At 40.7% G+C, this 26,788-nt stretch overlaps 1 protein-coding gene across 1 annotated transcript in view; it reads right to left on the bottom strand.

Moving 5' to 3' along the window:
• Positions 1 to 26,788, bottom strand: part of LOC124799029 — an 851,840-nt gene that overhangs the window by 747,152 nt on the left and 77,900 nt on the right. The window contains exon 2 of the mRNA XM_047262565.1: positions 6,262 to 6,363. Coding sequence (XP_047118521.1) covers positions 6,262 to 6,363 — 102 coding nt within the window. The remainder of the gene's footprint in view (positions 1 to 6,261; positions 6,364 to 26,788) is intronic.

The raw sequence follows: 26,788 nt of genomic DNA, 5'->3' as shown, positions 1-26,788 counted from the left end.
CATGGAAGTCATTCCCTCATGTCTTAACGTCCTGTCCATTCTCCTTATCAGTGTTTTCCACATATTCCATTCCTCTCCGATTCTGCGCAGAACCTCCTCATTCCTTATTTTAGCACAAAGCAAAAAGAAAAAAAAATCATTATTTCTGAGGAACCCAAAATGCTGTCTATAAATTAAATAAACGTGAAAGGAGATAGCCTATCAATACCAACAAATATATTCACACTAACTGATTTCATTCCGTAAGAAACACACGAATTCTGTGCAGTCTGGTTCTATAAACGTATATCAAACATTAAGTTTACTGTCGTAATTTGTCTGCGTGAAGGTATTCGTTCTTTTCTAGAAGCTTCTGGTGTTTCGCAAAATTAACTTGGGATTGGCTGTTTGACTCCTCGTTCCTTCATGGCACATAGTTAAGCAGTTTCATCACAGTCGTGGTGTTTATTTCTCTAGGAGGGAAAATTAAGGGTGATGCAGCTCTGTTCTGGACCTACTGTCGCCTCATTACGCTTCCTAAGTGAAGAAGTCTCATTTCAACAGACGCGAGAGAGCTTCGTCTCGGTCGGTTGTCACGAATTATTCAGCATTCCTGCAAATATTTCTTTCCGTAATTAAGTCTCAGAGGGACCACTCAGCGACGACTTAAATGGCAGACGCGTTCCCTGCTGCTGCTCTGTGGAGAATTAAGCCGTACGTTTATGACCACTCTCTCACAGTTGACAACGAAGTGAGAATTGTTAACATATTAGAAAAATTTTTACGAGTTGTTTTAAAGTAAAATAAGAAAATTGCAAGTGCTACGGATATGCCATCTGCCTACGAAGACAAATGCTAAACTGGACTTTATGTGCCTCGATTTTAAATTCAACTGCCAAATGTCTTGAATTCTGAAGAGGAAAGAGAATTTGCTTCTGAAGGTGGTGTTTAATATTCCAACCGCCAGCTTTATTACGTATTAACATTCTTGCAAGTAAGTATTGATGTACACGTTAATGCACTTTCAGAAATTTTAGCGCAGGCAGCATTAATAAGTAGTTCTATTTCATCTGGGTTAATCGACTTCTCCTTGTAAACAGCGCATTTTAACTTCCCAAGGAGATAACTCCCTCCGGAGTCAAATTTTGTGAATGGGTTGACCAAGGTGCAGGTCCCGGTCTGTTGCGAAAACAGGCTGCTGTACGCCGCTAACGTGGACAACCATCATTCTGATACCATGCATTCCTTCTGGTATGCAGTAATAAACCTTTTAATGTCTGTGAAAGTTGGCTTTTATTAGAACACGGTCAGTGCGTTGGTTGCTCACTATTCCACATGACATATTTACACTTCAAGGGCGATGACTTTATATCTGAACATGTCTATGGGGATTTTTTGTGGAACAGCAGTGCATGTTTCGAAAGTTTACCTGGTCATGATTTGCAAATACTACTTCTTCACCAAACAAGATACATGATAAATCTGGTGTACATTTTTAACAAAGCCACTATAGCAATTAACTTTAACACGATCTTAGAAATTGTTTCTTTATAACTCTTTATGGAGAGAGAGCCGTGATACGGATATAACAACTGACGATGAAGAACGTGTATTACACATCCTTGACACATGCCAGCACCATGTTCGTTTCCATAGGAACTAATGCGCGTATCCTCAGAGACTGTGTCTAGAATGTTAATTTACCCCTTCCAACGTCACTCAGTGGTGCTGTTACCATTTCTAGCTGTTGCACATTAAGTTTCTGGTAACCGGCTGAAGAGGTTCACAAATAACTGTCTAGATGGGTGACATGCAGACGGATATCGTTCCATTTATACAGCACAAAAACGAACAGCACTCTTCCTGCTTTCTATGAACACAAATAACGTGTCAAATGTTTTTTGCTTTGGTAAATACAATCCTCCAAAGCGTACTGTGTCTTGAATTAACACAAAATAACTGGCATGAAAGTAGCATGCAATCAGTGTACTGTGAGAAACAAACCTCTGAATATCATTCAGTAACACATTAAAATTGCTATTGAATGCACTTTGCCTCCTAGATGAAACTGAATTTCTAATAATTTTCTGTACTCTTTTCTGCGTGTATCATAATTCACAATCTTTTATCTATCATAAATCAGACTGACTGTGATATATGTTAGCATTTCTTTACAGTAATTTATTAAATCGATTCTAAGTTAAAAAAAAAGTTAGGCAAGATATGTTGTAGTGTTTCACAGTGCCTACATTCTGAACATAAGGTCACGTGGCATTACCATTGTGGTGTCTCCTGTGATCCGATTAGAATTTTTTTGATAGATCCTACAGGCGATACGACAGAAAGGAGGAAGTGTCTCCATCCCCTACATGGACAGTGTACCTCTTTCCTGAACTTGTCACCCTTACAGACAAAGGTCTTTATTCAAGATCGTTCAAATCATAAGTTTCAAATTCCGCAAAGCCTGCAAAACCTCCACAGACTGCTACCATTCGCTGTATTCAATACATTTTCCAGTCTCACATTTCTACATAATGTAGAACTGAGAATCATGATATATTAAGGTTCACTCATCACTGATCCCTGCTTCAGATCTACCGCTCTTTCATCAACAACTTGTACAGCAGGTGCATTTTTGTGGAGCTTGAGTTTCTTCTCTTATAATCCATGAGATATTTCATGTAATTGTCATGTCTCACTTTCATAAATCCTATGTAACAATCACCTGTTTAATTTTACACTTTGCGTGTTAATTACTAACAAGAAAATGTATTTGCTTAAGAAACTGCCCTCAAGCTATCTGGTAATCCCACTATTTTGCTGCGGAATCAACGGCATCTAATTTCTGCTATCACTTCCTATTCATATCTGGGATGAAGTGGTAGACACACATCTCATACAGACTAACAAATGGCTCTACCAATGCATCTACGTTCTTTCTTTTTAAAAAGGGAAATGAAATAGTGAGAAATCATTCTTAATTTGTTCCTGGCAGTATTAACAAAATGTGGTACCGATCAGGAATAAATCCTTCTCTGAGTAATTTCTCCTCTTGTAAGTAATATGGATGTCATGCTTCTGATGCTGATAAGAGGTTATTTATTTCATATTATTGAGATCGGCGGTCATACTATATTCGAAATTGTTCTTTGTTGCTCTATGATTGCTGTTGAATAAGCTTCACTACCTTCATTACCTCCAAGAGGTGTAGAGGAAAGTTTGAATTCAGTTATCCATTTACTAAGGGTTCAGAATTAAATAGCAAGCTCTATAATGATCATCACCAACTTAAGATAGATTTCCATTTTAGCCAAATCGCCAAAACATTAAAATGTCATATGAACAAAACAGTTCTGCGGGTAAAGTCAACACTTGATTTAAGTTAGTGCAAAATTTTTTTGCGTTTTCAGACAAATGTAGTCGAAGTGAAAGATATGAGGTAACCTTCAAGAAAAGTGGTCTAACCGGGTGGCTTTAGGCTGACTGGTTAGCGAAGCAGGATTAGTATGATTCCAAGCAGTAGAGGTTTCATATTGTTTCGCTTTACTGTGGTAAAACGCATCATGTCAGTTTCTGGAAAACTGTTGTATTTAACATGTGATATCACGGGCTGTTTCAGTGAAAAAAGACCATATTTTAATTCTGAATAACGGAGATTGACGTTGAAAGGCCTTATCTACATAATTATATTTGAAGAAATTTTCAGTACGTTAAAATGTATGCGTATGCGGGCCAGCCATTACTGTTTGGATGCAAGTCATGTCTTTGTCGTGTACGTGAGAGAAGGAATCGTTTGCTGACAGAAATATTTGGAGACACTACCCACATGACCATATCGATTAAGTGAGCTATGAAGGTATCGATAAATTAATGGTTGAGCGAGTCTAGCAATGATTCATAATTGGCGGCACTTTAACCGTTATATTTTAGTTTTTCAATTTTTCCCATGGTTTCCTACAGGACCTAACAATTCTGTGATAACAGACGGAAGTAAAATAAATTTCTTGTATTTGGAAACCTGTTGTAAAAGTTCATTTACAGAATGGCAGTTACGTCTTCAGTGAAGAACTGTTGCTAGTATTACACCATATAAAAAAGGATACCTTTGGGAACCTTATTATCTGCGGCTCAGTATTCAGTTGTTCTGTAGCAACGTCCCGACGCTCGTCATTTGTCTAGTGAGACAAAGCAACCACACAAATTACAGAACTGATCTGGTTTTCTAACATCCAGGCGGTAGGTGAACGTCCCGAAATACCGCTGTACAAGATACTCGATTGAGCACAGATATAGCTTACAAGAATGCTAGAAGACATTGAGCTGTATGGTCGGCAACTATTACAGTGGTGCTGTATTCACAGAGACCCCACTGCCTTATGTCTACAGTTTTCTGAGTGGTTTGAGGCAGTCTGCCACGATAGACCCTCCTCAGATTCTTTTCCAAAGCAGCACTTAACTCCCAGTATGATCACTATTTTATTGAATATATTCCACTCTTCTTGTTCTCGTAGAATTTCTACACTTTTCGGCCCTCCCTAGTACCAGTGACGTTATTTCTTGGTGTCTTAAGATGTCCTGTATTGCTGTTACTTATTTTACATTGTGTTTTCTACATTCTCTTCTACGCATTTCTACAAAAAACCTCCCCATTAATAATGTAGTCACTATACTTAATTTTTTGTATCTTTCTCTAAAAACATATGTCAGATGCTCATATTCTCTTCTTTAACGATTTGAAGAGAACGAGGTAAAAATTTTTTTATTATTCATACTGACAGTCGAATGTGCTATGAACACTACAAAAATTTCTTTTAAAAAACATCGAAACAAGATTTTAGGTATGCAGTCATTCAGTGGGAAATTTATTTCTATCTTGTGTTCGAGATTAGATACTTTAGATGGTGTGATAGTTTTAAAACTATGTGGGTACTACTTTCAAACATTCCCGGCCATACGTTTTGTACAGTGTGGGCATTCACAGCTTTTCTGACGCGTGTTAAAAAAATTCTTTAAAGTTTTTTATTAAAACAGTCATGATAAAATTCTTTAAAGAAATATTTTAATATACATACAAGTCAGTTCGGATTTATGATGCAAATCAAAGAACAGAAAACTATTCAAAAGTCTCTTCTGTGGGACAAAAACGATTACAGTAATAATACCAGTCTATAGAACAACTAAAACGTATTTCTGTCGTACTCAGTTTGCTAGCATAATCATCATTATTAAATGTATAGCTGACGAATGAACATGTAATAGCTGCTCAGTGATGACACAGCAATCTGTAGATATTTCGTAGTTATCATGGTATCTATTGTTGGCCACATGGAGGCAGTGAAGTAAATGTATGAGTCGGTGACAAAAACAGTCGCTTTCGTTTTTACCGTTTTTACTATGCCATGATGCATTTCGAAGTCACAGTTCGATTATCAGGCATTCAGCACTTAAATAATCACTTCCATTACTATGTCAACAAGCCAGAAACGCATATCTCAAAATTTTATCAATTCGTTTTGTATATGATACCACAATTAAGTAATTCTCGCATGTGGCCTACACTGTTGTATATAGTGTAATGATGTAACGGTGCACACCAAATGTGGAAGTAACTTCACTGTGATTTCATATCTAAAAGAAAGTAAAACAAAATTCGCAGCCACACTTTTCTAGTGTGACACCCAGATGAAAGTACTTTCAGAAGAATTGAATCACTGATGATGAAACAGTGTGTTCCAACTGTAAACTGGCATAGTCGAAACATTTCAAACGACAGAAAACGATTTTTATTACTGTATCTTCCAATCTTCATATCTCTTTAAAATCAGAAAGCTGGAGAAAATAAACTGCTGCCTTGCAGCGTAGAGAGCAAATGAAGAAGTAATATAAATTCTAATTTAACTGTTCGTCGTCATGGAAGATTTAGACAAACAGTTGAAGGCCTAAATCTAGATTGATAGAGGGTAGAAGTACGTTACGTGTGAACTTCAGATACATGGTAGATGTTTTTGCATGGCCTATTAGAAAAAATGTGTTGTATATGCCTCGACTATTCGGAACTGCTTCAGTGCTTCAGAATTCAAGAATGGAAGGAACAAAACTCCGCCAACCAGAATAAATGTTCACCTCGAGCGTAGATATTTACATGCAATAGCTGCAAATAATAGTAACGAGAGACATAGAATGTTGGCGCTATAATGGATATATTCCATTCGTCACTGGAAAGAATGGGTTCTCGTTAAAATGCACGTGTTACGTGAAATAGCTAGTAAAGAATCTCATTACCTTTTTTATATTTCACGTTGGTTCCGAATTTCAGACCTTTGTTTGCCCGAGCTCCAGGTCTCCGGGGACGGCAGAACAAACCGAAACTCCCTTTAACGCAACCTGAAATGAAAGAGGACATTTAAAATGTCAGCTGTCCCGGGATCTTTACTCGCTCTGGTTTTCTCTTCGCAACTGTGAAGAACGTTTTTTGCGCTTACTTTTTCAAAGGAATAAAGCTCCTTCAAGAGAAAAAAGGCTTTGCTCAGTGAAATTCAATGACATATTTCTCTAAAAGAGAACATCCTTTCAGCAGGCATCTAACGCAGCCATATTACACATATTTTAGCAAAGTCTGTTTATTTACTTGTACACACTATGCACCCCTCTGTATAGGAAGGAAAGGGTTACTGATTATATGATGAAATCGATGTTACAAGTATTAGTTGGATATGTACGTACCACTAGGTTTTTTACGCTGTATGTCTTTTTATATTTAGATCTCGAGCATAGAAAAGGGTATACAAAGGGTCTGAGTAGGGTAAGGTCAAGTGGGAGGTGCTCCAGGGATCAGAGATGGGGCCACGCGTGTTCCTTATTTATATAAGTAATATGCCCTCTACATCTACATCTACATCTACGTCCATACTCCGGAAGCCACCTGACGGTGTGTGGCGGAGGGTACCCTGAGTACCTCTATGGGTTCTCCCTTCCATTCCAGTCTCGTATTGTTAGTGGAAAGAAGGATTGTCGGTATGCTTCTGTGTGGGCTCTAATCTCTCTGATTTTATCCTCATGGTCTCTTCGCGAGATATACGTAGGATGGAGCAATATACTGCTTGACTCTTCAGTGAAGGTATGTTCTCGAATCTTTAAAAAAGCCCATACCGAGCTACTGAGCGTCTCATCTGCAGAGTCTTCCACTGGAGTTTATCTATCATCTCCGTAATGCTTTCGCGATTACTAAATAATCCTGTAACGAAGCGCACTGCTCTCCATTGGATCTTCTTTATCTCTTCTATCAACCCTATCTGATATGGATCCCACACTGCTGAGCAGTATTCATGCAGTGGGCGAACAAGCGTACTGTAACCTACTTTCTTTGTTTTCGGATTCCATTTCCTTACGATTTTTCCAATGAATCTCAGTCTGGCATCTGCTTTACCGACGATCAACTTCATATGATCATTGCATTTTAAATCACTCCTAATGCGTACTCCCAGATAATTTATGTAATTAACTGCTTCTAGTTGCTGACCTGCTATTTTGTAGCTAAATGATAAGGGATCTATCTTTCTATGTATTCGCAGCACATTACACTTTTCTACATTGAGATTGAATTGCCATTCCCTGCACCATGCGTCAATTCGTTGCAGATTCTCCTGCATTTTAGTACAATTTTCCATTGTTACAACCTCTCGATACACCACAGCATCATCTGCAAAAGCCTCAGTGAACTTCCGATGTCATCCACAAGGTCATTTATGTATATTGTGAATAGCAACGGTCCTATGACACTCCCCTGCGGCACACCTGAAATCACTCTTACTTCGGAAGACTTCTCTCCATTGAGAATGACATGCTGCGTTCTGTTATCTAGGAACTCTTCAATCAAATCACACAATTGGTCTGATACTCCATATCCTCTTACTTTGTTCATTAAACGACTGTGGGGAACTGTATCGAAAGCCTTGCGGAAGTCAAGAAACACGGCATCTACCTGTGAACCCGTGTCTATGGCCCTCTGAGTCTCGTGGACGAATAGTGCGAGCTGGGTTTCACACGACCGTCTTTTTCGAAACCCATGCTGATTCCTACAGAGTAGATTTCTAGTCTCCAGAAAATTCATTATACTCGAACATAATACGTGTTCCAAAATTCTACAACTGATCGACGTTAGAGATATAGGTCTATAGTTCTGCACATCTGTTCGACGTCCCTTCTTGAAAAGGGGGTGACCTGTGCCCTTTTCCAATCCTTTGGAACGCTACGCTCTTCTAGAGACCTACGGTATACCGCTGCAGGAAGGGGGGCAAGTTCCTTCGCGTACTCTGTGTAAAATCGAACTGGTATTCCATCAGGTCCAGCCGTCTTTCCTCTTTTGAGCGATTTTAATTGTTTCTCTATCCCTCTGTCGTCTATTTCGATATCTACTATTTTGTCATCTGTACGCAAACTAGAGGAAGAACTACAGTGCAGTCTTCCTCTGTGAAACAGCTTTGGAAAAAGACATTTTGTATTTCGGCCTTTAGTCTGTCATCCTCTGTTTCAGTACCATTTTGGTCACAGAGTGTCTGGACATTTTGTTTTGATCCACCTACCGCTTTGACATAAGACCAAAATTTCTTAGTATTTTCTGCGAAGTCAGTTCATAGAACTTTACTTACGGCTTCATTGAACGCAACTCGGTTGATGTACACTCTTTGACATAAAACTGGACCGGCGGCCGGTCGCTTCTTAGGCTAAGTCCGCGCCGATCGCGACATGGAACAAAAAAACTGGCCAACTCGCTAATTCTCTAAGTCCGGTTATCTGCACAATCTGGCAACACTGTAGACTGCGACACTTCCTGGAGGAAAACTTGTGCCATGATAGAGAAAGCCTAGGCTGATTACGCCAGTGGTCTAGCGGTAAGGTGCGTTGTTTCTGTTCATAATGTCAGTGGATCGAGAGCAGCTGACATAAAATATTTTTATAGCCTCTTCTGTCTGAATGCTGAAGACGTGAATGTAATGGTAGCGCAGATTCAATCTATTTCGCTTTGTGACACACCGGTATCAAAATTTTATCCAGTAACGATTTTGTGGCAGATTTCCTGCAGACTGTCCTCCTCTGGACGCCGTATGCGGCAAAGCTCCGGGATCCATTTGCTGGCTACTGGCAGCGGCCGTGGCGACAGCAGCGGCGCTGCACTCTCCCGTTCTTTATCGAAAGCGCCTGCTACCGCTCATCGCTTTGGATGATTTAAAACGCTTTATTATTAAATGTTGCTCCACAGAAAATTTCTACAATTTCCATTCACGCTCAAAAGCAACGGAGACAGACGCCCTGATTAGTAGGCGGGTATTATATTACATTAATCGGCAAGAGCTGAGTATGGCCCGAAATTAATTTTATAGACTGGGACGAAATTAAACCACCTCACTACATTCGATGAATTTATAAATGCTTCATATCTCCTTTCTTTTCCTTTCAAACTCAATTATTTGTGCAACTTTTGGTCAATGTTTGGATGTTTTCGTCAAGCCAGAGTGAGCGTCTATGGTGTAAAGTGTATTACAGTTCTTGTTTCATTCCTTATGGTAAGTCTATGCAATAAACTGTGTGAATACGTTGCAATGCATGCTCTGTAGCAGTGCAGGAACAATGCACATTTGGAGTTCCATGTATGGGTTCATGAAGTATTTATTGTTGATAGGAAGTGATAGTTAAGGTCATCAGATTTAAACCAGAAAAATTTGTCGTTTTGAAGGTTTCAGAGAACGGAAAGGAATTGCTAACGCCGGTGTTAGAAAACGTCTACAGTTAAATGCTATTGCAAAAATTTAGAAGAACGGAACTATATTAATGAACATGTGCTCTTCATAAACAACCTTCTGACATGTTAGACCTATATGACGAACAAAGTTCGAATTTATATCGTTGAAAGTCGGTTTGAATCTTTTCAGGACCTATTTTACAGTGAAGCACCTTGGAATTTGCAAAGCAGAAATCCATGATATTAACTTAATTTACTAAGTCGAAATTGGACGAAGATTGATGTTTAAAGGCAATCTTCAGATTTCGCATAAGAAATTTTTACTAGCAGTTTGCAACTCCATTAATTAAAATGGAATGTAAAAGGTTGCAGTCAGCGGCTTCTACCGTGATTCGAACTGCTATGTCTTATAGCACAAGCACTGCAAAGCACAAGGGAACCTCTGAGCTAACGACACACTGGCGGACAGAGGCGGACTATAGTCACTGCGATGTTGCCTGAGCCTCAAAACGCAACCTTAAACACACAGAGGAGGTGGAGATTACTGTTTTAACGTCCCGTCGACAACGATGTCATTAGAGACGGAGCACAAGCTCGGATTAGGGAAGGATGGGGAAGGAAATTAGCCGTGCCCTTCCTAAGGAACCACCCCGGCATTTGCCTGAAGCGATTTAGGGAAATCATTTGAAACCTAAATCAGGATGGCCGGGCGCGCGATTGCACCGTCGTCCTCCCGAATGCACACACAAACAGGTGTTACTTAAGTGAAGAACGCCGCTCTTGGAGTCCAGAAATTAAATATACTTTCTGTTGTGTCATCTTGCAGTGGATTATATCGTACGGGTCTTCGATGTGGGAAACGAATGTCAAGTGAATTTAGGGAGGTAACGCCGACCTACACCCGGAAGTAAATGCACTATCAGAGTGTTGACAAATACTTGCTACGACGCTGCCATTTCTCGGCTCTCTGACGAGGCAGCTCTTCAGCGAAATGCTTGCCGTGATTCTCCGATACGGTTCTTCAGAGTGGAGACGCGCGCGCACGTTTGGTTTTTATGCGGCGTTCTCCCCTGATGGTTTCTGAAGTCGCCTTGTGGGCTATGGATACATATGAGACATTCAATTATCATTAATCCAGAATGATACAAGTTTCAGCTTCCGGCGTTGAAGAAGGCTGTTGACGCCGACATTATATCATTTCAACGTAGGGAAAGCAAAACGGATCATTCAATGTTTCTCACTCAACATAAAGCATGTGAGATAAATTTCCGTAACGTTCATAATCATCTAAAAATACAAACGAAGTAAAAATACACCGGAAGCTTATTCGAATTGAATATAATGTAAGATACCAAACGCTTTGCACCACGATGTCGAGTTTGTCCACTTGCAATCTGTTGCAGCATACACATAAAATGTCATGATTACCACGAGAATGAAGAAATATGTTGGTAAGGATGGAAGCAAGAAAGGACGCAGTCAACAAATATTCTATTCCTCATGGCATACATTTCATTTGACACGTAAGAAGAGGTAAAGCGGGAATTTAGTTTCGTTAACACGAAAGATATGCCGCACATATTGATAACGAGGAAGTCTGCATCTTCATACGTTTCCTTAGCAAATATCAACTTTAAATTGCATAACGCTAACATTTTTAACAGACGCGAATTTCTACCCAGCATCTATTGTCCCTATTAACGAACGACGAGAGATGTTAAATACTGCTTCTTCACAAGTAACTTACTTGAAATGCCATGAGGTAAAGCTGTGTGTTGGACGCGGATTCGAACCCGGAACCTAATCGGATTGCTATCGAAGCACAGTCAAATGTGACATATCGGAATTTTGCGGCGGTAGCTAGATGTTTTAACTGAAATGACGAGACGAAACATTAATTTTTTCCTTCCCAGGACTCCAACCCGGCACCTATCGCTGTTATATTCTAGAGAAAACGAACGTTAAATATGGGTTTGTGGCACCAGCAGTGACATGTGAGCGTGTTTGAACTGAAATAGTATGATGAAGAGTTCAGCGCTCACTGGGAATAGAGCCCCACACATATCGTTGTTGACTACACACAAAGAGAAGTCAGCTTCCGAATTTTTCTCCACCAGCTGCTCAGAATAGCATCTTGAACTTACAGTCATCTCGCAAATAGTTCTGTGTCTCACTGGGAGTTAAAAACGTCAGATATCGTTAGAGTTGACAGCGAATGAAAATACATTAAAAATCAAAATTATTATCCACCAACAGATAGGTGTTCTCATGATAGAGCTTGATAATACATAATTAAATCTTTAGTGCCGGGCCAGGATTCGATCCCATTCACGCGTAATATGTGAAGGTATTGAGGAATCTGCAGTTTTGAACAAACAACAAATTGTAGCCGAGCTGTATTGCCACGAAGGGATCAAATTCTGCGTTAAGGGCGGTCTGAGTTGCATTCCCAGTTCAGAACCAATTTTATCGACATACAGAAGCTCAAATAAAAGATGGAATAAGTGTGCTGGGACCATACATAGCGTTTGTGTCGTCACTTGAAATAAATAACTAGTATAAAAAAGGTTACTGGTGAAAGAGTTTCTACATGTCGCCACTCCAGACTTTATTGTGGTTCAACCTACCGTCTACTTGGTAAAGAAGGAATATCATCTTTAATGTGAATTTTCAGACCACGCAGCCATTATATCTCCCTCACTTGGTGTAGCCAGGAGAGAATGGAATCTGTCTCTCCCTATCTAAAATCATTGACAGAAGTGGGAATCGAACCCAGACCATAGGTATAACAACCTACCATCGGTCCAACAGACCACGAAATCCTCTTCTCTGCGAGTCATTTTTCTAGCGTAACGCAGTTGCGCCACACTGGATGAGAATTATGACACACAGGCTCCCTGTAGTAATTTGCAGCATCTTCAGTAAATTCATTTATTTGGTTGACCGAATCACCATGAACTAGCTGCCTCGGCTACCCAGTGCATACATTCGACTATTTTGTAATCACAGAAATAAAATCACGTAACTGCCACCTACACACAACTGCCAACAGTGTAGGATGCAGAAGTTTAAATAGGAAGTGTTCCTTTCCACGTGAGCTATTCTATTGCGCTATCTGTTACTAGAAAACGTCACTCAGTCCAAAAGAAAAGCTGTAACTGTTTGTCTCTCAGAAGTCAAGACCTGGCCATATGCATAATCTCACAGTGCTGTGGAATCCAAAAGTTCTGCAGGAATAGTTGCCGAGCTCTGGAGCTGTTGTAGCTACGTGTCAGCTTGTAGCATAGATAAGATGTCGCGAGTTCGAATACATTCAGTGCTACATTTAATAAAACGCAATTCTGCTCTCTGCTGAAGTTATGAATCTAATGGAACTTTGAACATAATTCCCTTCACTTCTCAACCCAAAGTAGTCGCATGTGGAAAAAGGACTAACTACTGTGACATTTTGTTCTATTCAGGTTTAATAGACAGCAGGCAGCAGATGCATCTCGAAGATGTGCAGGGAGAGCGCATCGTGCCATAACATGTCAAAAAAGTATTTTCTACATTAGCCGTCGTGTGGTAGTGATATTTTATTCTTCTTCAAACTTTGACAGCTTTAACTCGGAACAAGTTTTCTACATGCATGTACTCAATAAACTGCATGTGCATTGTCAGACTGTCATAGGTAACATCAGAGAATTCGCATATATCGTTGATGATTAATTTCTCCCTCATGTTTACTATTGTTTTAACAACACTAAAGGAAACCTTACGAAATTTGTGCACTGTATTATAAGAAATGAAATAAAACTAAACATGATAATTTTACGACGAACGTATCTGTACACAAGCATGACTCTATCGACACGAATTAGTAAAATACTACTCACTTAGATTTTGATTGGGTCTGTGTTTAATTGGTATGCTGTGTCATACTCAAGAGGTATGCAAATGTGGCATTTCATAAATATAGTTACGTATTCCTAGAAACCCAAAATTCGCTTGTCAGCAGCGGAAAGAGGCGTTACCTGTTGTGCAGCATTGTAAGTTTTTCAACATTGCACTATGAGCTGAAAGCGTTTTCTTGCGATTTCCTTATTGATGTTTGATCTGACTGCTTGTAGCTCTTTCACAGAAGGGATAAAAACGTCACAGTCAGTGAGACTGGAACTGCGAACTGTAACAGACGCTGTTTCACAGGTCAGCACGTTACCACAAAGCTGGCGAGGAGGTATGGGTCTCAGCTTCCTATTTCGACGGCAATAGTAACTAGAACTCGTAAACCGCTATTTAAAGGTCGAGATTAGTTGCGATTTCCACCTGCAACGACTTTCCTGGGCTGAAAACCGTAAATTTTTAATCTTTTGTTACCATTCAAGCGATAATAACTTAGATTATTCAATGGAAATGACAGGTAAAATCAAGTGAACTTTGAGGCTTAATTCCGTGCACACCAGGAAGTAACTCGTCGATCACAGAGTTGCCAAACATACGTTGCCTTGTTGCCAAATCTCAGTTACAGTACCAGCAGGAAGAAAACGAACCGATGTGATCCTACAGCGGTCTGGGAAGTGACCATAGCTGGTGTCTCCAAGTCGCGGCTGCTACGGCCTGGAATACGTAATGCGTCTGATTCGCTTTCTGTAACTAGGTTTAGGGACTGGAGCGTAGTTATTAATAATACTCAGAACTGACTGCAAACTGAGCATCATAAATCAGTAACTCTCATTGTTGTTTTGATATTTCTTTCGTAAGTGTACTCAAAACTAAGGAGAGAGAGAGAGGGAGAAATAAAAAGCAATGAGAGAGAGTGTAAAAAATTGTTCTAAAGAAATTGAATCATGGTATTTAAAGAAATCTTTCATTAAAATGACACGTTCCACATCATTACGAAATGTCGTATTCATGATCTATGGAACAAGAGGTAATCTAATATAATCTAATCTAATCTAATCACATCATATTGATGATTAGCCATGAAGAATCATGAATTACCGAAATTTTTGCCAATACCAGTAACCAAATCCAAACTTGAAAATAAAAGACGACAATTATTGTAATAAACCGTGACTCCTGTCGAGACCCTTTCGTCCCTGTTATCTAACCACGAAAGATGTCTGATATACCTCCATTCTGAAGTAACAAAGTGTGCATGCATTTAAAGATGAAGTCCATGATGTGAAGTTCTGTGACGGAGATACGAACCCAACACGTAATCCGATTGATAACTAAGAAAATCAAATGTTACGTATCGGTTTTTCTTACGAGCCGCTAGGTGTCTGAATCTAAAATAAGGATACAAACTTTTGTGCCTAAGCGACAATCGAACTGCACACATACGGTGCACCCACGAATATAGCGTATGTATCAGTTGCTTACTCATGAACAGTAAGATGCGTGCGTGTTTGACCAGAAATAACGACACCTGTTGCGATTGTTGGCAACACATGAACAGACATTGAAATTGCCCGTTAATTTTCACTAGCAGGTCGGTGTGCACTTGATAAAGCTAGAAATGAAATTATGAATATTTTTTTACTGGATCAGGTTTCAGACCCACGTACGTACCTTTGGAGGAGACCTAGAGAAGATTGCAGTCTTGGAAAAAGGAACGAAATGACTGAACTATAGTGTTCGGAGAGATTCAGATTCTCGAAAGAGGAGATACGAATTCGAATCACAGTCCAGCACCAAATTTTTAAACGTCTCTAGTTCAATCAAGTACAAGTAAAATAAGAGCCCTGTCCCTTTAAGTGGCTATCGGTTCATCAAATAAAATAAAATTTGCTAATGTAAGTAAGCTTACTGGCGACTGTATTTCTGTTTACCATGATTTCCGCTGTGTCATTTCCCAACGTAAACCGGCTCTGCCCAGTCGGTAATGAAGGAACGTGATGTTTAATGCGGATTCTGGATTATAACGTCTTTCTCTTGAGGTTACCAGAGGTAAAATAAATATGTTGGTGCCTCTTAAAAGTAAATGCCTGAACCCACGCATTGCACCTGTGATAGTTCGTTCCACCAGACCATTGTGGTCACATTACCCAGCCCTAGGAGTGTGCTGTAACGGATGATGTGCTTAGCTTACAAAATTAGTCACGGTGGAAAAAATGCGAGTCTATTAAATGGTCAAGTAGAAGCAAGCTTCTGACGCAGAGATTATGCTATTCTCATGTCAGCAGGATGTAAAGACTCTTCTAGGCATCATAGGCAGGATGTGAAGCCATTTTGATTTTTCACAATTTCAGCAAATTTCTGAGTTCGGGAAAATCCACTGTGAAGTGTGAAGTTGCCGGATAATTCGATTATTACTGTTATTATTAATATCATTTTATTCATACCGCTGCTGTAACACAAGTGCTAGAACATCATTTAATGCCTTTTGGTCACTATAGAAGTAGTTTCCCAAGAACAGTTTCTTTCCCTGTCTACGGAATCCTTTTCATGTTAATATCAAACACCAGCAATTAGTCGTAGATTACATTAAAACTAAAGTAATTGACGAAGACGTTACTTGGTAACAAAATCGCACTGCCTTTCTTCATTTACTTTCGCCTAGAAATGGCTATCGAGTACTGAAAAACTAAAAGGTAAGTGATCTTACTGCTTTCCGATATACGTTGCTGTTAGTTCTTCCACATGATTTGGTCGACATGACCTGTTTCAAGTAGTGTATGACAGACAGTGTTTTAGAAAATCTATTGTTTCCCTTTGCAATAAACAGAAGTATTTTCATTCTAAGCTGTCCAAGTACAAAATTTTCGCAATATTAGTTCAAATTTAATATTCGCTTCTATAATGTAGGAAAGTATTTCACAGTCGCAAAACTCGCATCCGAAACGTTGACCTTACACTTAGTCGCTGATCATAAATTCTAGCTCAGAGTGACACCAGTTTAAATAACCTAATGTAGCGAAGACTGTTTGCCAGTGCTCTTTCTCACCGGAAAATACGCAGTTCACTCATTTAGCTCCATAAGTACACTGTAACAGTAATTTCTGTGTGAAATTTGTCAGTAAGCTTTCGCCTTCCAACCGGCAAAATACGGAAGAGTACGGCCGGTAAACAATTCACAAACCACGATTTAGAGCCGATAAGATGATTTCTTTAAACATTGTCGAAGCTGAGGGAATTTAGTTTCTGCTTAAATCGTCTTAAGCAGCAACGTTCACAGATATCTCAAATAGGAAAAAGCTGAATATCCAGGTACGAAGGTTGTAAAACAAACTTCCCACAGTTTGTGTCAGGTTGATCTTTTCGTCTGATAACACTGCTTAAGTATTCTGTCTAAGAGGTATCACAAGTAGTATCCCTGTAGCTGTGGGAATCATTGGTTGAAAACGAGTTTAACACCAATGGGTACAGGGCTGCTAAATTTTCAAAATTATTATCAACCTAAGTCTGAGTTCATCCACAAACTGAGGCGTATTTATAATATTGAAGCTAGACTGTGTATCCTTGTCTTTCTTGAGTGGTCATTGGAAGGCGTTTACACACACGTATACAATACTATGAATACTTCGAACGCTATGGTTAACGTTGCTCTCTTAAAAAATACTTTTTTTTTTAAATTCTTCTGGGTCTTAAGCGTACAATATGTGTTGTAGATACAGTCTCAGACCAAAAAATTGACCGCCGAGTCGTTCACGTAAGGTGGACAACACAGTCATGCTCCTCTCAGAATTCTATGTCTGGCAATATGCTCGATCTGGCAACATGTAGACTGCGGCACTTCCCAGAGGAAGTCTTGACTCCAGTCTTAGTACATTACTCTTGACTACGACCGTAGTCTTGAGGTAAAACGCGAGACCAGCTAATATGATATTGTAGATTCGCTTGAATTACACTCATAACTTCAGCACCGAGAGGAAAGGGGCGATAAAAATTTTGTCGATATGTGCTTTCGATCGCCAGACGTCATATTAGCTGGTCTCGCGTTTTACCTCAAGACTACGGTCGTGTTCCAGCAGCGGTATGAATAAAATGATATTAATAATTACAGTAATAATCGAATTATCCGGCAACTTCACACTTCACAGTGGATTTTCGCGAACTAAGAAATTTGCTGAATTTGTGAAAAATCAAAATGGCTTCACATCCTGCCTATGATGCCTAGAAGAGTCTTTACAGCCTGCTGACATGAGAATAGCATAATCTCTGCGTCAGAAGCTTGCTTCGACTTGACCATTTAATAGACTCGCATTTTTTCCACCGTGACTAATTTTGTAAGCTAAGCACATCATCCGTTACAGCACACTCCTGGGGCTGGGTAATGTGACCACAATGGTCTGGTGGAACGAGCTATCAGAGGTGCAATGCATGGGTTCAGGCATTTACTTTTAAGAGGCACAAACATATTTATTTTACCTCTGGTAACCTCAAGAGAAAGACGTTATAATACAGAATCCGCATTAAACATCACGTTGCTTCATTACCGACTGGGCAGAGCCGGTTTACGTTGGGAAATGACACAGCGGAAATCATGGTAAACAGAAATACAGTCGCCAGTAAGCTTACTTACATTAGCAAATTTTATTTTATTTGCTGAACCGATAGCCATTTAAAGGGACAGGGCTCTTATTTTACTTGTACTTGATTGAACTAGAGACGTTTAAAAATTTGGTGCTGGACTGTGATTCGAATTCGTATCTCCTCTTTCGAGAATCTGAATCTCTCCGAACAGTATAGTTCAGTCATTTCGTTCCTTTTTCCAAGATTGCAATCTTCTCTAGGTCTCCTCCAAAGGTACGTACGTGGGTCTGAAACCTGATCCAGTAAAAAAAATATTCATAATTTCATTTCTAGCTTTATCAAGTGCACACCGACCTGCTAGTGAAAATTAACGCGCAATTTCAATGTCTGTTCATGTGTTGCCAACAATCGCAACAGGTGTCGTTATTTCTGGTCAAACACGCACACATCTTACTGTTCATGAGTAAGCAACTGATACTTACGCTATATTCGTGGATGCACGGTAGGTGTGCAGTTCGATTGTCGCTTATGCACAAAAGTTTGTATCCTTATTCTAGATTCAGACACCTAGCGGCTCGTATGAAAAATCGATACGTAACATTTGATTTTCTTAGTTAACAATCGGATTACGTGTTGGGTTCGTATCTCCGTCACAGACCTTCACGTCATGGACTTCATCTTTAAATGCATGCACACTTTGTTACTTCAGAATGGAGGTATATCAGACATCTTTCGTGGTTAGATAACAGGGACGAAAGGGTCTCGACAGGAGTCACGGTTTATTACAATATTTGTCGTCTTTTATTTTCAAGTTTAGATTTGGTTACTGGTATTGGCAAAAATTTAGGTAATTCATGATTCTTCATGGCTAATCATCAATATGATGTGATTAGATTAGATTAGATTAGATTATATTAGATTACCTCTTGTTCCATAGATCATGAATACGACATTTCGTAAAGATGTGGAACGTGTCATTTTAATGAAAGATTTCTTTAAATACCATGATTCAATTTCTTTAGAACAATTTTTTACACTCTCTCTCATTGCTTTTTGTTTCTCTCTCTCTCTCTCTCTCTCCTTAGTTTTGAGTACAATTACGAAAGAAATATAAAAAACAACAATGAGAGTTACTGATTTATGATGCTCAGTTTGCAGTCAGTTCTGAGTATTATTAGTAACTACGCTCCAGTCCCCAAACCTAGTTACAGAAAGCGAACCAGACGCATTACGTATTCCAGGCCGTAGCAGCAGCGACTTGGAGACACCAGCTATGGTCACTTCCCAGACCGCTGTAGGATCACATCGGTTCGTCTTCTTCCTGCTGGTACTGTAACTGAGATTTGGCAACAAGGCAACGTATGTTTGGCAACTCTGTGATCGACGAGTTACTTCCTGGTGTGCACGGAATTAAGCCTCAAAGTTCACTTGATTTTACCTGTCGTTTCCATTAAATAATCTGAGTTATTATCGCTTGAATGGTAACAAAAGATTAAAAATTTACGGTTTTCAGCCCAGGAAAGTTGTTGCAGGTGGAAATCGCAACTAATCTCGACCTTTAAATAGCGGTTTACGAGTTCTAATTACTATTGCCGTCGAAATAGGAAGCTGAGACCCAGCTCTGTGGTAACGTGCTGACCTGTGAAACAGCGTCTGTTACAGTTCGCAGCTCCAGTCTCACTGACTGTGACGTTTTTATCCCTTCTGTGAAAGAGCTACAAGCAGTCAGATCAAACATCAATAAGGAAATCGCAAGAACACGCTTTCAGCTCATAGTGCAATGTTGAAAAACTTACAATGCTGCACAACAGGTAACGCCTCTTTCCGCTGCTGACAAGCGAATTTTGGGTTTCTAGGAATACGTAACTATATTTATGAAATGCCACATTTGCATACTTCTTGAGTATGACACAGCATACCAATTAAACACAGACCCAATCAAAATCTAAGTGAGTAGTATTTTACTAATTCGTGTCGATAGAGTCATGCTTGTGTACAGATACGTTCGTCGAAGGTTATCATGGTTAGTTTTATTTCATTACTTATAATACAGTGCACAAATTTCGTAAGGTTTCCTTTAGTGTTGTTAAAACAATAGTAAACATGAGAGAGAAATTAAACATCAACGATATATGCGAAGTCTCTGATATTACCTATGACAGTCTGACAATGCACATGCAGTTTATTGAGTACATGCATGTAGAAAACTTGTTCTGAGTTAGAGATGTCAAAGTTTGAAGAAGAATACAATATCACTACCACACGACGGCTAATGTAGAAAATACTTTTCTGACATGTTATGGCACGGTGTGCTCTCCCTGCACATCTTCGAGATGCATCTGCTGCCTGCTGTCTATTAAACCTGAATAGAACAAAATGTCACAGTAGTTAGCCCTTTTTCCACATGCGACTACTTTGGGTTGAGAAGTGAAGGGAATTATGTTCAAAGTTTCATTACATTCATAACTTCAGCAGAGAGCAGAATTGCGTTTTATTAAATGTAGCCCTGAATGTATTCGAACTCGCGACATCTTATCTATGCTACAAGCTGACACGTAGCTACAACAGCTCCAGAGCTCGGCAACTATTCCTGCAGAACTTTTGGATTCCACAGCACTGTGAGATTATGCATATGGTCAGGTCTTGACTTCTGAGAGACAAACAGTTACAGCTTTTCTTTTGGACTGAGCGACGTTTTCTAGTAACAGATAGCGCAATAGAATAGCTCAAGTGGAAAGGAACACTTCCTATTTAAACTTCTGCATCCTACACTGTTGGCAGTTGTGTGTAGGTGGCAAATACGTGGTTTTATTTCTGTGATTACAAAATAGTCGAATGTATGCACTGGGTAGCCGAGGCAGCTAGTTCATGGTGATTCGGTCAACCAAATAAATGAATTTACTGAAGATGCTGCAAATTACTACAGGGAGCCTGTGTGTCATAATTCTCATCCAGTGTGGCGCAACTGCGTTACGCTAGAAAAATGACTCGCAGAGAAGAGGATTTCGTGGTCTGTTGGACGGATGGTAGGTTGTTATACATATGGTCTGGGTTCGATTCCCACTTCTGTTAATGATTTTAGATAGGGAGAGACAGATTCCATTCTCTCCTGGCTACACCAAGTGAAGGAGATATAATGGCTGCGTGGTCTGAAAATTCACATTAAAGATGATATTCCTTCTTTACCAAGTAGACGGTAGGTTGAACCACAATAAAGTTTGGAGTGGCGACATGTAGAAACTCTATCACCAGTTACCTTTCTTATACTAGTTATTTATTTCAAGTGACGACACAAACGCTATGTATGGTCACAGGACTCTTATTCCATCTTTTATTTGAGCTTCTGTATGTCGATAAAATTGGTTCTGAACTGGGAATGCAACTCACACCGCCCTTAACGCGGAATTTGATCCCTTCGTGGCAATACAGCTCGGCTACAATTTGTTGTTTGTTCAAAACTGCAGATTCCTCAACACCTTCACATATTACGCGTGAATGGGATCGAATCCTGGCCCGGCACTAAAGATTTAATTATGTATTATCAAGCTCTATCATGAGAACACCTATCTGCTGGTGGATAATAATTTTGATTTTTAATGTATTTTCATTCGCTATCAACACTAACGATATCTGACGTTTTTAACTCCCGGTGAGACACAGAACTATTTGCGAGATGACTGTAAGTTCAAGATGCTATTCTGAGCAGCTGGTGGAGAAAAGTCCGGTAGCTGACTTCTCTTTGTGTGTAGTCAACAACGATATGTGTGGGGCTCTATTCCCAGTGAGCGCTGAACTCTTCGTCATTTTATTTCAGTTCAAACATGCTCACATGTCACTGCTGGTGCAACAAACCCATATTTAACGTTCGTTTTCTCTAGAATATAACAGCGATAGGTGCTGGGTTGGAGTCCTGGGAAGGAAAAAATTAATGTTTCGTCTCGTCATTTCAGTTAAAACATCTAGCTACCGCCGCAAAATTCCGATATGTCACATTTGACTGTGCTTCGATAGCAATCCGATTAGGTTCCGGGTTCGAATCCGCGTCCAACACACAGCTTTACCTCACGGCATTTCAAGTAAGTTACTTGTGAAGAAGCAGTATTTAACATCTCTCGTCGTTCGTTGACAGGGACAATAGATGCTGGGTAGGAATTCGCGTCTGTTAAAAATGTTTGCGTTGTGCAATTTAAAGTTGACATTTGCTAAGGAAACGTATGAAGACGCAGACTTCCTCGTTATCAATATGTGCGGCATATCTTTCGTGTTAACGAAACTAAATTCCCGCTTTACCTCTTCTTACGTGTCAAATGAAATGTATGCCATGAGGAATATAATATTTGTTGACTGCGTTCTTTCTTGCTTCCATCCTTACAAACATATTTCATCATTCTCGTGGTAATCATGACATTCTATGTGTATGCTGCAAAAGATTGCAAGTGGACAAATTCGACATCGAGGTGCAAAGCGTTTGGTATCTTACATTATATTCAATTCGAATAAGCTTCCGGTGTATTTTTACTTCGTTTGTATTTTTAGATGATTATGAACGTTACGGAAATTTATCTCACATGCTTTATGTTGAATGAGAAACATTGAATGATCCGTTTTGCTTTCCCTACGTTGAAATGATATAATGTCGGCGTCAACAGCCTTCTTCCACGCCGGAAGCTGAAACTTGTATCATTCTGGATTAATGATAATTGAATGTCTCATATGTATACATAGCCCACAAGGCGACTTCAGAAACCATCAGGGGAGAACGCCGCATATAAACCAAACGTGCGCGCGCGTCTCCACTCTGAAGAACCGTATCGGAGAATCACGGCAAGCATTTCGCTGAAGAGCTGCCTCGTCAGAGAGCCGAGAAATGGCAGCGTCGTAGCAAGTATTTGTCAACACTCTGATAGTGCATTTACTTCCGGGTGTAGGTCGGCGTTACCTCCCTAAATTCACTTGACATTCGTTTCCCACATCGAAGACTCGTACGATATAATCCACTGCAAGATGACACAATTAGAAAGTATATTTAATTTCTGGACTCCAAGAACGGCGTTCTTCACGTAAGTATCACCTGTTTGTGTGTGCATTCGGGAGGACGACGGTGCAATCGCGCGCCCGGCCATCATGATTTAGGTTTCAAATGATTTCCCTAAATCGCTTCAGGCAAATGCCGGGATGGTTCCTTAGGAAGGGCACGGCCGATTTCCTTCCCCATCCTTCCCTAATCCGAGCTTGTGCTCCGTCTCTAATGACATCGTTGTCGACAGGACGTTGAAACAGTAATCTCCACCTCCTCTGTGTGTTTAAGGTTGCGTTTTGAGGCTCAGGCAACATCGCAGTGACTATAGTCCGCCTCTGTCCGCCAGTGTGTCGTTAGCTCAGAGGTTCCCTTGTGCTTTGCAGTGCTTGTACTATAAGACATAGCAGTTCGAATCACGGTAGAAGCCGCTGACTACAACCTTTTACTTTCCATTTTAATTAATGGAGTTGCAAACTGCAAGTAAAAATTTCTTATGCGAAATCTGAAGAATGCCTTTAAACGTCAACCTTCGTCCGATTCGACTTTGCAAATTCCAAGGTGCTTCACTGTAAAATAGGTCCTGAAGAGATTCAGACCGACTGTCAGCGATATAAATTTGAGCTTTGTTCATCATATAGGTCTAACATGTCAGAAGGTTGTTTATGAAGTGCACATGTTCATTAATATAGTTCCCTTCTTCTAAATTTTTGCAATAGCATTTAACTGTAGACGTTTTCTAATACCGGCGTTAGCAATTCCCTTCCGTTCTCTGTAACCTTCAAAACGACAAAGTTTTCTGGTTTAAATCTGATGACCTTAACTATCACTTCCGATCAACAATAAATACTTCATGAACCCATACATGGAACTCCAAATGTGCCGTGTTCCTGCACTGCTACAGAGCATGCATTGCAACGTATTCACACAGTTTATCGCATAGACTTACCATAAGGAATGAAACAAGAACTGTAATACACTTTACACCACAGACGCTCACTCTGGCTTGACGAAAACATCCAAACATTGACCAAATGCTGCACAAATAATTGAGTTTGAAAGGAAAAGAAACGAGGTATGAAGCATTTATAAATTCATCGAATGTAGTGAGGTGGTTTAATTTCGTCCCAGTCTATAAAATTAATTTCGGGCCATACTCAGCTCTTGCCGATTAATGTAATATAATACCCGCCTACTAATCAGGGCGTCTGTCTCCGTTGCTTTTGAGCGTGAATGGAAATTGTAGAAATTTTCTGTGGAGCAACATTTAATAATAAAGCGTTTTAAATCATCCAAAGCGATGAGCGGTAGCAGGCGCTTTCGATAAAGAACGGGAGAGTGCAGCGCCGCTGCTGCCGCCACGGCCGCTGCCAGTAGCCAGCAAATGGATCCCGGAGCTTTGCTGCATACGGCGTCCAGAGGAGGACAGTCTGCAGGAAATCTGCCGCAAAATGGTTACTGGACAAAATTTTGATATCGGTGTGTCAGAAAGCGAAATAGATTGAATCTGCGCCACTATTACAGTCACGTGTTCAGTATTCAGGCAGAAGAGGCTATAAAAATATTTTATGCCAGCTGCTCTCGATCCACTGACATAATGAACAGAAACAACGCACGCTACCGCTAGACCACAGGCGCAATCAGCCTACACTTTCTCCATCATGGGACAAGTTTTCCTCAAGGAAGTGCCGCAGTCTACAGTGTTGCCAGATTTTGCAGCTTACCGGACTTAGAGAATTAGTGAGGTGGCCAGTTTATTTGTCCCATGCCGCGATCGGCGCGTACTTAGCCTCAGCAGCGGCCGGCCGCCGGTCGAGTTTTATGTCAAAGAGTGTCCCACGGTGGCTCTTTTCCATCTCTTACGATCTTGCTTGGCGCATACTCATCTAATGCATATTGTACGATCGTTTTGAACTTTGTCCACTGATCCTCAACACTATCTGTACTTAAAACAAAACTTTTGTGTTGAGCCGTCAGGTATCCTTAATTCTGCTTTTTGTCACTTTTGCTAAACAGAAAAATCTTCCTACCATTTTTAATATTTCTATTTACGGCTGAAATCATCGATGCAGCAACCGCTTTATGATCGTCGATTCCCTGTTCTGCGTTAACTGTTTCAAATAGTTCGGGGCTGTTTGTCAGCAGCAGGTCTAATATGTTATCACCATGAGTCGATTCTCTGTTTAACTGCTCAAGGTAGTTTTCAGATAAAGCACTTAAAAAAATATCACTGGATTCATTGTCCCTGCCAGCCGTTATGAACCTTTGAGTCTCCCAGTCTATATCCGGCAAATTAAGATCTCCACCCAGAACTATAACATGGTGAGGAAATCTACTCGAAATATTTTCCAAATTATCCTTCAGGTGTTCAGCCCCAACAGCTGCTGAGCCAGGGGGCCTATAGAGACATCCAATTACCATGTCTGAGCCTGTTTTAACAGTGACCTTCATCCAAATTATTTCACATTTCGGGTCTCCGTCAATTTCCTTCGATACTATTGCACTTCTTATCGCTATAAACACGCCTCCCCCTTCACTGTCCAGTCTCTCTCTGCGGTATACATTCCAATCTGAGTTTAGGATTTCATTACTGTTTACGTCTGGTTTCAGCCAACTTTCTGTCCCTAGTACTATATGGGCGTTGTGACCGTTTATTAATGAGAGCAGTTCTGGGACCTTTCTATAGACGCTCCTACCGTTTACTATTAGCACATTAATATTGTTATTCCCTGTTGCATTTTTCCTACTCCTACCTTGCCGCGTCTCAGGAGGCGTCTTGTCGGGCCTAGGGAGGGAATTCTCTAACCTGAAAAACCCCCATGACCACTCCACACGTACTCCGCTACCCTTGTAGCTGCTTCCCGCGTGTAGTGCACGCCTGACCTATTCAGGGGGACCCTACATTTCTCCACCCGATAGCGGAGTTCGAGAAATTTGCACCCCACAACTTCGCAGAATCGTCTGAGCCTCTGGTTTAAGCCTTCCACTCGGCTCCAAACCAGAGGACCGCGATCGGTTCTGGGAACGATACTACTAATAGTTAGCTCTGAATCCACCCCACGAGCGAGGCTTTCCGCCTTCACCAATTCTGCCAACCGCCTGTACGAACTGAGGATGACCTCTGAACCCAGACGGCAGGAGTCATTGGTGCCGACATGAGCAACAGTTGGCAGTCGGGTGCACCCAGTGCTCTCTATCGCCGCAGCAGGGCCTCCTCCACATCTCGGATGAGACCCCCCCCCGGCAAGCAGACGGAGTGAACACTGGCCTTCTTCCCCGACCTTTCCGCTATTTCCCTAAGGGGCTCCATCACACGCCTAACGTTGGAGCTCCCAATAACTAATAAACCCCCCCCCCCCCCCCCCTCGTGTGCCTGCTCGGACCTTGCTGAAGGAGTGGCCACATGTCCACTCACAGGCAGAGCGGGCGATGGCACACGGCCAGCCTCCACATTTACCCTCCGCCTCGTGCGCCGCGAACGCCGCTGAACCCGCCACTCTCCTTGGGGAGAGGGTGGCCCAACCGCGCCCGGTACCCGCGAAGATCTCTCGACAGCAGGGACAGTGGGTGAAGCATGTAACACCTGGGGTGTACCA

This window comes from Schistocerca piceifrons, chromosome 5, assembly GCF_021461385.2.
Source record: "Schistocerca piceifrons isolate TAMUIC-IGC-003096 chromosome 5, iqSchPice1.1, whole genome shotgun sequence".
In the NCBI taxonomy this organism is placed as follows: domain Eukaryota; kingdom Metazoa; phylum Arthropoda; class Insecta; order Orthoptera; family Acrididae; genus Schistocerca; species Schistocerca piceifrons.
Note: the sequence above shows the minus strand (reverse complement) of the source record. Positions and strands in the feature narration are given on the sequence as shown.